Source organism: Gopherus evgoodei, chromosome 1, assembly GCF_007399415.2.
Source record: "Gopherus evgoodei ecotype Sinaloan lineage chromosome 1, rGopEvg1_v1.p, whole genome shotgun sequence".
Lineage (NCBI taxonomy): Eukaryota > Metazoa > Chordata > Testudines > Testudinidae > Gopherus > Gopherus evgoodei.
The window spans coordinates 343,049,404-343,064,741 of record NC_044322.1 but is presented as its reverse complement, the minus strand read 5'-3'; the positions used below and the strand labels follow the sequence as shown (position 1 = coordinate 343,064,741).

The 15,338-nt window shown below is 44.8% G+C and overlaps 1 protein-coding gene across 4 annotated transcripts in view; it reads left to right on the top strand.

The window, feature by feature from the left end:
- FAM185A (family with sequence similarity 185 member A) overlaps positions 1-15,338 on the top strand; it is a 77,168-nt gene that overhangs the window by 48,304 nt on the left and 13,526 nt on the right. For 3 of the 4 annotated variants that reach the window (XM_030556559.1, XM_030556466.1, XM_030556647.1), the window contains exons 6-7: positions 10,606-10,701; positions 13,406-13,540. In XM_030556559.1, coding sequence (XP_030412419.1) covers positions 10,606-10,701; positions 13,406-13,540 — 231 coding nt within the window. The remainder of the gene's footprint in view (positions 1-10,605; positions 10,702-13,405; positions 13,541-15,338) is intronic. The other variant, XM_030556729.1, reaches the window with a different exon arrangement.

The window sequence follows — 15,338 nt, the reverse complement described above, 5'->3', positions numbered from 1 at the left end:
ATGGCTGTTCTGACAAGGCTGTTCTGGAAAATGGGCACTCTGGCCATGCTCTCTCTTCCCTGGTCACCATCCTCCATTTGAGTTCAGCAGAATTGGTGGCATAAAAACTGCTACAGAGGCCCTATGCCACTGTAGGATTCCCTTACACCAGGAGAATCTTCCACTGGCCAGTTAAGAAGGGTTTAAATAATCTGCTTTGCACCTCCGGCGTCATGAGATCTGATTAATTTCCTTCCATCATTGCTGTGTCTCCTTAACCAAATCTTAATCAAAGTCTGATCTTCCTTTCATTGAAATCCTAGGGAGTTTTGCCATTCGTTTTAATGGGAACAGAATCCATTAGTACTCTTGGGAAAACTAAAGAAGTTTTACTGGAAATATTCAGGTTTAAGTTAAGGACAGTTTCTGTCAACATTTTTCTTTATTATTTCCACTTATTAAGTGTCAGTATGAAGGGAAATAATTGATTGTCAAGCTGTGGAACTGTTCTACCCTGTGCTGATGTACTGAATGTTTTACTGGGATGTATCAAGTTCCACTTTTTTTGTAAATTTAATATTGTCTGTATTTCCTGTAGTGGTGTGATTTACGTGGGTCACTATTTTATACAGTACTTTGCAAGTAGGAGATAGCGTGAATTGTTTTGGAAAAATTCTGGTTGCTAGATCTTGGAGGTCATTTCTGTACAATCAGTGGCTTTTCTTTTTCTGGAATCTTAAGATAAATCTTTGTGTGATGTCTGTTAATTTCTTTCATGTTTTTCAGTTTTCTGTGATACCTTCTGTTCCTCACTTAGTTCAAAAATAGGAAAAAATGCTACACAGCACCAATAAAAGTGCAGCTGTATTTTGGTTGTGATTGTCCTGCGTTTCAGCCTTGTTTCCTCTTGACCCTTACAAAGAACACCTTTTAAGACTCCCCATCCCTGCAGCTATGTTAGGCCTGGTCTACACTTAAATTTTAGGTTGACAGATGAGCGCATTGCTGTGCTGGCTTAACCCCGTGTATATGCAGTTAGATCAACGGAAAAATTCTTCCTTCAACCTAGTTCTGTCGCTTGGGGAGGTGGAGTTCCTACAGCAACAGATAAATCCCTTCAATCTCTGTAGCCTGCGTCAACATTACAGGGTTACAGGAGAATAGCTCCAGTGCCATAGCTATGCCTCCATACCGCACACAGTGTAGATGTGACCTAGGCATCTCTAGTGTACCCATTAACGTAGTCTCTGCACCTATTGATTTGCACATCAACCCTATTTCATTTTCCCAGTCACTCTTTCAGTTTGACATTCCCTCTTGCTAATACTTAGTATCTCTGGGGGTTCTCCTCCTTCTTGATATGTAAACTCCAATTTGATCCTGATCAGTGGATTCCAGGTTTCACATCTTAATATCCCCATCTTTCCATGTTCATTTCTGGTGAAGTATAAACTCTAACCAAGCTGGTCTCCCCACTGATTGCCTTTGTTTCCATAAAACAAAGAATGTATCAAGGACATTTTGCTTCACCGCATTTTTGTACAAGTAAATACCTAGATCATTGAAGTTGTTTGCAAATACCAAGTAATTTGACCTAGCCATCTTTTCCATTTCCTTTAGAATGATTCATCCTTATGTTTCCCTTTCAGTTGTCTGTTCGTAAAAGATTCTGAATGTAAAATATCGTATACTTTCTCTCCAGCTTTTAACCTCAATAGTTCATTCATATTAGCACCCTCTAGAACTAGGTATGTATTTATATATAAAATAACTCCCCCTCCATTTCATCTCCTTTTTCTATTTTCTGTCTGTATCTTCTCCATTAACACTTCAGTTGTGTCCTTTGTCCCACCAAGCTTCATTAACTGTTGCAAGACCATACTTTTCCTGCAGCATTATTCATTTAAATTTCAGACTGTTTTGTTATCCAAGCTTCTCCAGCCTCTGTTTTTTAACCCGTTGTTATATTTCCTTGTCTAACTTGTTTGAGAGAGAGAAGACGACAAAAGAAGATTTAAACACAGATATCACAAATATCAACTTCATCAGCCTTTTCAAAAAGAAAGATGTTGACTTTTAAGTATTAACATAGCACTGTTTATGTTCTACCATCTAGGCATTTGTGTCTCGTTCGTTACCTAACACCAGAGAGATATTCTAATAATTATCATAATATCATTTCCAAAAGCCCAGTTCCACGGTTAAACATGGATTGTAGTGTTGTATTTTTATTTTGTTTAAATCCCACAGAGTGCTCAGTGTTTTCCAAACATAGATATAATCTCATCCCAAGGAACATTTAGTGCCTGCCCTAACTTGAGAAAGGTGTACTGTGGGCAGGAAAGTGTGGAGAGGTAGAGGACATGCAGAGGGTATATAGGGGGAGGCCAACATGCATTGACCAGTACAACCACTGATCACAGCATGCACAGAGGAGGCTGGGGCCTGACCATTTCAGTTAGAGGTATGGTACGTTTTCAGCATCGTAGATATCAAGAAAACACTAAATTCACACATTGGTCCAATAAAAGATATTATCTCACCAACCTTATCTCTCTAGAGCCACAAAGGTATTTTGGCACTTAACTGCCACCTTAGGTGCCTCAGTTCAAAATTTAGATCCTCAAACTAGGGCTGTCAAGCAATTAAAAAAAGTATTAATTGTGATTAATTGTGCAATTAAAAAAATTAATTGCATGATTAAAGGCACGATGAAAAAAATTAATTGCACAATTATTCATGCTGTTAAACAATAATAGAATACAATTTATTTAAATATTTTTGGATGTTTTATACATTTTCAAATATATTGGTTTCAATTACAACACAATACAAAGTGTACAGTGCTCACTTTATATTTATTTTTTATTACAAATATTTGCACTGTAGAAAACAAAAGAAATAGTATTTTTCAGTTCACCTAATACAAGTGCTGTAGTGCAATCTCTCTATCATTAAGGTTGAACTTACAAAGTAGAATGATGTACAAAAAAACCTACATTAAAAACCAAAACAATGTAAAACTTTAGAGCCTACAAGTCCACTCAGTCCTACTTCTTGTTCAGCTAATTGCTAAGACAGACAAGTTTGTTTACATTTACAAACTGCTTCTTATTTGCAATGTCACCTGAAAGTGAGAACTGGTATTCGCATGGCACTTTTGTAGGTATTTAAGTGACAGATATGATAATCATTCATATGTCCCGTCATGCTTCAGCCACCAATCCAGAGGACCTGCTTCCATGCCGATGATGCTTGTTAAAAAAATAATGCGTTAATTCAATTTGTGACTGAACTCCTTGGGGGACAGTTGTATGTCTCCTATTCTGTTTTACCCGCATTCTGCCATATATTTCATGTTACAGGAATCTCATATGATGATCTGGTACATGTTTGTTTTAAGAACACTTCCACTGCAGATTTGATAAAACGCAGAGAAGGTACCAATGTGCGATTTCTAAAAATAGCTACAGCACTCAACCCAAGGTTTAAGAATCTGAAGTGCCTTCCAAAATCTGAGAGAGACGAGGTGTGGAGCATGGCTTCAGAAGTCTTAAAAGAGAAACACTCAAATACAGAACAGGAACCACCAAAAAAGAAAAATCAACCTTCTGCTCATGGCATCTGACTCAGATTATGAAAATGAACATGAGTCAGTCCGCTCTGCTTTGGATCATTATCAAGCAGAACCAGTCATCAGCATGGACGCATGTCCTCTGGAATGATAGTTGAATCATGAAGGGACATATGAATCTTTAGTGCATCTGGCACATAAATATCTTGCGATGCCAGATACAGCAGTGCCATGCGAACACCTGTTTTTCCTTTCAGGTGACATCATAAACAAGAAGTAGGCAGCATTATCTCCTGCAAATTGTAACCAAACTTGTTACAATGGGTGGACTTGTAGGCTCTAAAGTTTTATACAGTTTTGTTTTTGAGTACAGTTATGTAACAAAAAAAATCTACATTTGTAAGTTACAATTTCAGAATAGAGATTGCACTACAGTACTTGTATGAGGTGAATTGAAAAATGCTATTTCTTTTGTCACTTTTACAGTGCAAATATTTGTAATAAAAATAATTTAAAGTGAGCACTGTACACTTTGCATTCTGTGTTGTAATGGAAATCAATATATTTGAAAATGTAGATAGCCAAAATATTTAATAAATGTCAGTTGGTATTCTATTGTTAACTGCGATTAATTGACAGCCCTACCTCAAACCCATGCTTACCTGTTGCCTGAATTCCCCAGGTGCCTACATTTCTGCTAGTAAAATTCCCAAGGTTCCTAAATTTCTCTCAATGGGCATGTACAAAGCTGCCTAAGTCCTGACACCCTGATCTGCTCAGTTTCAAACTTACAGTGGTCTCCTCAGACTAGGTATTTCCCCACCTATTGTCCGTGATCTGACAGGCATTCTCAGAAGCCTCCCTAGAGCATGCCTACTAGATTGGGTCCTGCATGAAACAGCCACAATGATGACAGCAACTGTGGGGCTACCATTATACTAAGTAGACCAGTGGTTAGAGCACTCATCCAGGACATGGGAGACCCATGATCACGTCCCTACTCTGCATGATTCAGAGCAGCAACTTGAACCCAGGTCTTCCACTCCCAGGTGAGTGCCCTAACCACCAGGCTATGGACTATTCTGGGGTGGATCTCACTCACTCTTCTATTGAAGCTGTTCCACTTTGTATGAAACACTGAAGTATTCAGGGGAGCAGAGACCCTGCAGGAATCTATAGCCCAATAGTTAGGTCACTTACCTGAGAGGCACACATTACAGTCCCTGCTCCACTGAATATTTAAGTATTTTAAGGAAAGTGGAACAACTCTGAGTGCACTTGCATCACAAGGGTTTTGCCTCAAATATAGAATTTATTTTTTAAATGCAGTCTCTTTAGTTGAATTGGAAGTCTGGCAAATTTCTAACGGTCAGCCTTTGAAAAATTTTATTAAAGCTAATGTTAAAAAATATATATATAATACATATGTTGAGAAAAATGTATCTGTACATCTGGGTATAGTGCTTAGATTATCCACAAATACAAAGTTTGTTTTTAAAGTCATATGATACATAGAGTACATAATCAGCAATAACCTAAATGTAGGTGAACAGATTTGACAATACAGTTTAAAATCTGAATACTCGGATACATCATTCATGATAAGTTATACAGAGATTTGGTTGTGGAAAGCAAAATATAACAATGAGTGGAGATTGTCCCTCAGTAATTGAGAATTAGGTAGGTTGTCCATTTAGAAAATACTTTCCTCGTGGATTGTATTTCAGTTACTGTTTCTCTGATGTTAGGAAGAAGGAGCCTCCCTTGGTGGAGAATCCCGGAAGAGCGTTTTTTCAGGAGAGTTTCTCTGAAGAATTGGCCATAGAAATACTGTATTTGAGGACTGGGAACAGATAAGGGCAGGGCTGGTGCAAGGATGTTTCGCGCCCTAGGGGAAACTTCCATCTTGCGCCCTCCCCCGAGTCCCTGCCCTAAGGCGCCCCCCACCACAGCAGCTCTCCCCCTCCGTCCTGAGGCGCCCCCCTTGCGGCAACCCCCCACCCTCCACCCTGAGGCACCCCACCCCAGCTCAGCCCTGCTCCACCTCCTCCTCGAGCACACCGTCGCTGCTTCACTTCTCCCGCCTCCCAGGCTTGTGGCGCCAATCAGCCTAGGCACCAGAAGCCTGGGAGGCGGGAGAAGTGAAGCAGCCACAGCATGCTCGGGGAGGAGGCGGGGCGGGGTGAGCTGGGGCGGGGAATTCCTCTGCGTGCCGCCCCCCCCTACTTGCTGCAGGCGGCCCTCCCCGCGCTCCCTTGCCCCAGCTCCCTCCGCCTAAATGCCGGCAGCGACTGGGGCAGCTGAAGATCCAGCTGCTGTGGTCGCTGCTGAAGAAAATGCCATCCCCCAAATCCTAGCACCCTAGGCGACCACATAGGTCGCCTAAATGATTGCACCGGCCCTGGATAAGGGTTGGTTCAATAATCTCTGATCTCAGCTGAATGTGACTTACTGTACTATACAGACAGTTAGCGGCAGTTCTCCTGAGCAATCTGGTTAGTGTGTCACTCTCCCATGAAGCGTCCAGGCGGGTAAAAATGGTCTTGTACTGAGCCAATTGTTTGCTTATGGTCCAGTTTCAGCAAAATCCCTTTCAGAGTTCTGTGGAGGCTGCTCTGTTACTGCTGTTTTAAATGAGCCAAAAGATGCTGTCAGTTTCCCAGCTGACTAGAGCTGGATTGGCCACATTTATTTTTCTTCTTAATATTTTCCTCTCTAAGAAAGCAGCTTTAGCTTTGGGAAAACATTACCTTCCCATGTTGTTACTCTTATAATTGGTGTGTTGGTCTGTTACAACTGTGGGTTGAGAGTTCAGTTAAAACAAAAAACTGCAGACCAGTTCAGTGATTGCTTATTGCTAAAGAAAACAGAAAAGCTTAGAGCATTATGCATGGATTCTTCTTTTCTTCTCCACTACTAATCAAGCATGTTGTTCTCCAGAAATCTTCCCTATGTCAAATTGCCAGATCAGCTCTAATTAGCTTCAGTCAGACTCATGTATGTAGTTTTAGCCATTTCTGGCAGATTATCTCTTTTATGCACACGCAAAACATCAGAAAAATGGAATGGTTTCTATCAACCTTTCACATTCCTTGCCAATACATCCTTTGGATAAAAGAAATTCACAGTGGAAAGATTTGTTCATTCCAGTTGCTGTCTGGACAAAAGATTTTTAGTTCACTTACCATTGATCATGCAGCACGGCTTGATATTTTTTCAGATTTTTACAAATCTCTGGAGTTTCTGTATACTTCTTAAATTAAGATTGGGGTTTAGAATCTTTATCTATAGAAAAAAATATTCCTTAGTTTGTTCAAAAGTTAATTCTTCAGACTTTGAGTATAACATTGTTGAAACTTGTTTACCTGAAGCCTGAATGAATTGCAAGTACAATGACAGGAAATGGAGACAATTACAGAATTGTCTCCATCTCTGGTTTGCCCTTTTTGAAGCAGTGTATGTGTGTAGTCATTCCTTTAGAGAGTCTTCAGTTGTCATAGATGAAAACTGATAATATATGAAGGAAAACATATGTATGCTGCTTTCGGAGAGAGGAATGAGATATCAGACCATTATCTGTATGTGGTAGTTTTCTATAAATATCAAAATTCAGTAATTTTCTCTCCAGTTCAGTAAAATTAAAATGTTGGGAGAATATCCTGTCCCCGTAACAGTGTTTCCCAACCCATTGGGTTGTACCAAAATTGGAGTGCCAGATTGTTTCAAAGGGTCATGTTGTGGCTGCTGTCCCATAGGTTTGCTTAGCTTTTCCAGGCACTGCAGCCTCTGGGGTCCCAGCGATACTCACGATTGGCCCAGCTAACAAGATGACAGGAGTCTGGAAAGGTCAAATTTGAGTGAATGGCATTGCAACCCTATGAGCCAGGTCCCAACTCCACCCACACAAATTTGTTCAGGTCTTGGGTATGAGGCCAAACCTGAGCCGTGCTGCAACCCCGGAGGTTGCATCACCCAGAGTGGAGAATAGGGTTACCACCTATGAAATGCAAAAAAATGGCACCTCCTCCCCTCAAGGCAAGCCTGCCACAACCCCAACCACAAGGCAACTCTGCAACCAGGGCCAACCACTAGGCAAACTAGACAGCCAGCTAGGGCGTCAAGATTTGAGGGCGCCAAAAAGCAGTGTCCAAAATATCTGGGATGCTCACCCGGTGCCAGCTAAACGTGTAACCCTCTTCCCACTGCTGTGCGAGGAGGCGCTGGGGCTTTGATCAGCTCCAGCCGGCTCGGAAGTGATGTCATTCCTCCTCCGGCTGCCGGGGGCACTGCGCTGCTCCGGCTCTTCCCCAGGGCCTCAGCCCCACCCTGCCCCCACTCCCCTGAGCTCTGCAGCAGGGCTGGGCCTGCACTTACCAGCAGGGGGAAGTGCAAAGAGGCAGCCCCAGCTGCACCGCCCGTGAGTGCTGAGGGGTGGTTTCCCTCTGCCCCCTAAGCCAGGCCCCCCCGAGACCTGCCCCCCCCCCCACTCCCGCCCTCCTACGGAAGCCTGGGGCGTTCCCCCTTGAGGAGGTTGGAGGCACCCCCCCCACCCCATGGGGGGGCTGCATAGGGCCCAGAATATCTAGGGATGGCCCTGGTACCCGCCACCCTGCCTGCAGCCAGCCCCTGCTGCACCCGCTGCCCTAGTTCCAGCCAGCCCCTGCTGCACCCCCTGTCTCCAGCCAGCCCGTCACATGCCCTGCCCTGCCTCCAGCCAGCCCCTGCTGCACCCCCTGCCCTACCCGCAACCAGCCCCGCACACCCTGCCCTACCCGCAGCCAGCCCCTGCCGCACTCCCTGCCCTGCCCACAGCCAACCCCACGCCCCCTGCCCTGCCCTGCCCACAGCCAACCCCACGCCCCCTGCCCTGCCCTGCCCACAGCCAGCCCCTGCTGCATCCCCTGCCCTGCCTCCAGCCAGCCCCTGCTGCACTCTCTGCTCTGCCCGCAGCCAGCCCCTGCTGCACCCCCTGCTCTGCCTCCAGCCAGCCCCACATCTCCTGCCCTGCCCACAGCCAGCCCCACACCTCCTGCCCTGTCCGCAGCCAGCCCCTGCTGCATCCCCTGCCCTGCCTCCAGCCAGCCCCTGCTGCACCCCCTGCCCTGCCAGCAGCCAGCCACTGCTGCACCCCCTGCTCTGCCTACAGCCAGCCCCACACCTCCTGTCATGCCCGCAGCCAGCCCCGCAGCCCGAGCCCTGCCCGCAGCCAGCTCCACATCCCGCATCTCCAGCCACCTCTTGCGGTGCCTGCAGCCTGCCCCACATCTCGTCTCCAGCCAACCTCTGCTGCACCCCCCTGCCCAAAGCCAGCCAACCCGCCCCACACCCCCTGCTCGCAGCCAGCACCACACTTCCCTGTCTCCAGCCAACCCTGCACCTCATCTCCAACCAGCTTCGCATCCCCTGCCCTGCCCGAAGCCAGCCAGCCCCACGCCCTCCTGTCTCCAGCCAGCCCCTGTCGCACCCAACTACCTGAATCCAGCCAGCCCCACCCCCTGTCAGGTTATTCATTTATTTTCATTAAATATGTAGTCTAAATAATGAAATGAATAAATTTTCAAACCGGATGTGAATTAATTCTAATGAACAATGCCACATTATGCAGTATTCATTTTTGAAAGTTTGTAATAAGTGATGCTCCGGGGGGAGGGGCCAGAGTAGGGCGCGCAAGGTGGAAGTTTCGCCTATGGTGCAAAATATCCTTGCACCGGCCCTGTCCGCAACTCACCCCTTAACAGCCACTTATAATATCTAGAGAGAGCACACATATAAATAAGACTGATTACATCATTTTCTTACTTAAACTTTGGAAGTGGGAACACTGCAGCATCTTTAGCTGGACACAGAAACTTTTAATATTAGATATCCCAGTGTATTGTGATGATAATGCAAATCTTTAGACCCACATACATGAGGGGTTTGGGTACAGGAGGGGGCTCTGGGCTGGGCCAGGGGGTTGGTGTGCTGGGTGGTGAGGGCTCCAACAGGGATGAGGGCTTTGGGGTTGGCTCAGGAGGGGATTTCAGGTGGGGGCAGGGGATTGGGGTGCAGCAGGGCCAGGCTCTGGCTGAGGGTGTGGGCTCTGGGTTTTGGCTGGGGATTAGGGGTTTGGGGTGCAGGAGGGGACTCTGGGCTGGGGCAGGGGATTGGAATGCAGGGAAAGGAGGTGCGGGGTCCCAGCAGCACTTACCACAGCTCTGAGGAAGCGGCCGCCAGGTCCCTATGGCCTCTAGGCTCTGTGTGCTTCCTTTGTGCCGGCAGGCGATGCCCCCGCAGCTCCCATTGGTTGCAGTTCCTGGCCAATGGGAGCTGCGGAACTGGCACTGGGGCAGGGGCAGCACTTGGAGCCTCCCAGTCCCTGGCTGCCCCAGCTCCTGGAGACTGCAGAAACTTGGCGTCCACTCATGGGAGCTACGCAGAGCCAAGGCAGGTAGGGAGCCTGTTTAGCCCTGGCCCCCCACTGCACTGCCAACCGGACATTTAACAGCTTGGTCGGCAGTGCCAACCGGAACCGCCAGGGTCCATTTTCGACCAGGCATTCCAGCTGAAAACCAGACACCTGGCAACCGTATATGTATAGTGGCCTTCTCTGAGTGAAATCTATCTACCCCACAGAGAGGTTCAGTGCAGGCCTCATTTGAAGGCTTAAGTGATACTTAGGCTTGTGCTGGCTGTCTGCACAGGGTTGACGTTCCCCCTCTGTAGCATGCTAGAGATGCCATGATTGGGCTAGTGGTGCGGAATGGTAAAACTTCCACTCTGGGAGGATGGTGTAGGCCATGGCAGCTTCCACAAACCCAGAAGCAACAAGATGGCTGCTCTGTGCTCAGGTCAGAGAGGAAGGTTTCCTGCATAAAGCCTGTGTACTATGACATTGCACGTCGGATAGGAGTCTGATCCTAGCTAGATGGGGGAAAGCTATATCACAAAAAATACCAATTCATTATCCCAGTGCCTGAATCCAGCTCAGAGTTTAATATTTTGAAAATTACTTCAAAAATCCTAGAATAAATGTTGTTCTGACTTAATCCTTTTATTCTCTCGTTTTTCAGAGTCATCGGATGGATGTCTAAAAGCTTCTACACGTCGGGGGGCAATAGATGTTTATGTTAGTCAAGTGAGAAAAGTGGATCTGAAAAGCCAGAAAGGTGAGCAAATTGGAACATTTTATGGCAGCCTTTGATATAAAGGAGAGTTTTATGAGATGGTAAAACTACCCACTCTCTATATTTAAATAATTACAGTAACATAGTAATTCTTACCTAATTCATCATTAGAAAATCTATATTGGCTCTTAGCATAGTAAGCACTGCAGGTGACAATGATATTTAAAATAGACCCCACAAAATCATCTGGGGCTTTCATTTCAGTGAGAATCTTACACTTTCTACCTTTCTTCCAGCAATCTTCCCCACCAAACCAGTAGAATCCTGCAGAACTGACTAGGATTGTAATCCCCCTTTGCTTCATCAATGCCATTTACTCCATGCTGCTGGCAGGTGTGTGGAACTGATGAGGCTCATATTTCATGTCTCCATGCCCTTTTCCCATGAAAAAATGACTGTGTGTGGAGACCATGAAATTAAATTGGCAAAGCAGCAACGCAAGGGAAGGCAGAGCCAGAGAGATGACACGAGCCCGAGCACATGGACATGTTGTTAAATGAGCTAATTACTCTCCTAATTTCTGCTATCTACTTACTTACCTATCACAACTTTACTTGTTAAAACATCACTCTTCAAAAGCTGGATTTACCCCTTTCCCATGTGAAAGAGCACAGAACTGAAGGTCCTATTATAGTAAAAATTCTCATGCCTTGCAGGTGTTTTGTGTTACAGTGTTGAGTAATGTATTTGCAAAAGCCATTATACAGTACTATTCATTCTCATTTCTGTTATACCTTTGCACATTCCCAGTGTTTCTGTGTGGTCATTTGTCTTTGGATAACCCTCCCCTGTTATCCCTGAAGTGGGGAATAGGTCCGGTAGGAATGCACTGTTCAGCAAGAGAGGAAAGAAAGATAGTGAATTAATTCCTGTGTGCTATCTTTTGTTGTCCTGCTCTAGCCACTCCATCTCCTGTGATGGGAAGAACTATATTCACATTACTACCTAACCAGGTGTGGAATTACTTCCAGTAACTCACTTTAATGTTTAACCATCGAGAGAGAGAAATGTGTTTCTTCAGTGTTATACCAAAAAAAATTATTAAACTGATTTTCAAAACATACTCTGATATCTGTTCCAGTGAAGACAAAGACAGAATAGGCCAAATTCGGCTCTCAATTACACCAATGTAAATCCAGTTGATGTCAGTTGACATCAGTGGAGCAGAACCTGGCCTGTAATGTCAAAATAACTGAGTGTTTGTCAGGTTTTATGGGCTAGCCTAGGGGTTGGCAACCTTTGGCATGTGGCCCATGAGGGAAATCTGCTGATGGGCTGGGACGGTTTGTTTACCTGCAGCGTCTGCAGGTTTGGCCGATCACAGCTCCCACTGGCCGTGGTTTGCTGTTCCAGGTCAATGGGGGCTGTGGGAAGCGGTGTGATCCAAGGGATATGCTGGCCGCTGCTTCCCACAGCCCCCATTGGCCTAGAATGGCAAACCGCGGCCAGTGGGAGCTGCAATCAGCCAAACCTGCAGATGTTGCAGGTAAACAAACCATACCGGCCCGCCAGCAGATTTCTCTGATGGGCCGCATGCCAAAGGTTGCCGATCCCTGGGCTAGACCATTGAATTTGACCAAGCAGGACATGAGGGTAGAGAAAAAGTGTCTGTGAGCCATCTTTCCATTCCCCTGATCTGGCTGGTTCTTCTGTGCCCATCATAAGTTATGGCAGCCTGAATTATGCTGACAGTTGTAGGTAGGGTCAGAAACCAGTGACATAGTGCTGAGGATATACCACCCTGGGAGTCCCATACACAAGGGGAATCCCCAGCTGCCTTATCAAGGTAGCTCTCTAACTGCCATGTGCTGTGTGGAGTAGGGATAGGATCAGGCCCTATATGCCTATTGTTTGCATTTTCTTGTACAGGTAGCATCATGGATATTACTTTGGAGGATTGATATATAAATAGTATATCAAAGTACTAATTATGTTCTGAGTTGGGCCTACAGTATTTATGTAGCTATATAAAAATGAAAATTTTTGCAAAGTGAAAGCAGGAATCAGACTGAAAATAAAAAACCTTTATTCAGAAAATGTGGTTGAGTTTTTTTGTTTTTTGCCTTCACACACAGAGGATAGCTACTGAAGATCCTTGATCTAACTATTCCAAATATGTCTCAGACTGGTAACTGGATGACTCAGCTATTAGTCATACCCAACAGGAGGCCCATATTTAGGGAAAGTTCTTCAGGATTGCTGTTCCAATAGAGGCCAGACTTCCAATTTTTAATCTCAAAGTTGTGGTAGTGCAGATTACTGAAGCTGTTGTAATTTTGCTACATCTGTAAAATGTAATTGGCAATAGCTGTGGAGTAGATAGCAATTTATTCCCCAAGCTAGAATCGACTGTGAGGCTGCATCTTCTCAAAGGATGTGAAGTTCTAGCTCTATGCTATAATGGGAAGATATCTCAGAAAATAGCTGTTTGTACTGCTGCGCAATCTTCTCTTTGCAGTAAATGAGCATACGTGTGTCCACAGGAGTGCTTTTTATCCTCCTGGAGGCAAGAAAAGAAACCAGCATCTCTGAAGATTCCTGAGCAAAAATAGGACACACTCTCTCTCTCTCTCTCTCTCTCTCCCATGTAAGCTCAGAAAAGAGCAGAATAGCGGGGGCCCTCTCTCTGTTTGCATGCTTTGTCTTGGATATTAACATTCATCTCTTTCATTTTAATTTATAACAGGCTCTATTACAGTCAAGGTACCTGCCTCTCTTAAAGCTTATTTACAGTTATCTGGAAGCAAGGTTGATGTGAGCTCAGAGATCCAGTTACAGGAAACCCAGTGTGCCCCTAAAGAGGGTCACATAACTATTACTGGTAAGACTTGCTTTTAATAAATCTATCTGGCCTAAATAAAACATAGGTATGTTTGATTATGGTTTTATTGCTCTTGGCTTCTTCCTATTTTGTCTATTTCAACTTCTGAGGTTTGCTTGTGCCAATGGCCTCCACATCAGTTATTAGATGCCTTTTTTATTTCATGCCTTCGTAAATGCCATGAGAATACTGATCACCTATTTCACTAATTAGAGTTGTAGGGCCAAACTAATCCCCAATGTAACTTCATTGACTTCTGTGGAGCTACACTGGGCAAGAATGTGGCCCACTGATTTTTAGAGAGAGTCTGTTGTTGGTTTAAACAGCTGAGTATAATTAAATAGGTGACAAGCAAATGTATATTAAAATATAACACAAGAATCTTTACAAATGTGTTCTGAGTGCCTCTGATAACCAGGGTAAAAGGGGCATGCAGCGTATTTTAGAAAAATACATTTATAAATTTTATACATGATGCTCCCTCTGTTGGGAGGGGAGCCCCTGACTGCTCCCAGTAAGAAAGAGAAGAATGGAGCAGGCACATTGGAATTCAGAGGGGTGAAAAATGGGGGAAGGGGGATGAAAGGATGTTGCAGGAGCCAAAGGGGAACAGGAACCAGAGTGGGCAGGAGCTGGGGGATAGTGCATAAGAACAGAAAGGGACAGTGTCAGGAGCCAGGGAGCAGGGCTGCCTGTAGGAGGGGGGATAGGGCTATGTGGGGAGGGGCTGGTGCTGGGATGAGGGAGTTGATAGGAGCAGAGGGGACAAAGACAGACTAGAAGCACAAAGCAGCATCTGTAACCACTAGAGTACATTCCTGTGCAGAACCTAGAACTGAACCTAGGAGTCCTGAGCCTCTGCGTTCCTCTGCTATCTGTGAACTATCTATAGCTGTGAAATCCACTGGCAAAATATGTCTCATCCCCCCTCTAGTGACTGGTCCACATAGAGGATAACAGCCTGCCATTGCTACCAGTCACTCCATTTAGCTTAGGTCTGTGCGATGGAACTGAAGGTTCCCTGCCCTGCTAATGACCCATGATGGAATTTGTTTTTTTCATTTTGCTTTTTTAAAACTGTAAGAAAGCACACACACAAATCTATATTAAAAGAATATTAAGGTTACAAAGTCAAGCACTCAGAATGCAAGGAATTAAGGGTGCCTCTGTAATATTAATTTGGCCACCTTGTGCATATGCATTATGATGCCATCTTTAATTACATGATCACCACCTACTATTTTCCCTCCCTCATTCAGTGCACAGTGTGTAATATAGAGAGGATATGACATTAGAATTTTTAAAAAGCAATGTTAAAGATCCTCAAAGTGACATAATCCCTGCCGGCAGACTCACTTTCCAGATTAAACAACATGTCACAATGAGTGGGGAGCTGGTGATTGGCCAGTGGTTTGGATCTTATGGACTTAAAAAAACCCCACCCATACCCTTGCACTATAAAATGTACATGTGCGCTGAGTGGCCCCTCTTCAATCTTGGGGGTTAATCCTTCTGATACCCGGATCAGAGCCATGGGTGTTTTTTTTGTTTGTTTTAGCGGGAGGTGGTCAGCATCTACTTCTAACATTCTGTAATTTTTGTGGGAGAGGGATGGGGGCAAATCATCTTTGAAACAGAAATGACCCACAAACCTACCATTCTGCATACAAACAGTTCAGCAGTTTAGACTGAAAGTGTCTCCTGATTAGTCAGCCCTCAAATGTACACATCCAAAGGCCACTGGAGTTAATAAGAGTTACATGCTGAAGGCAGCATTTGGCCACTAGTTTTCACTTCC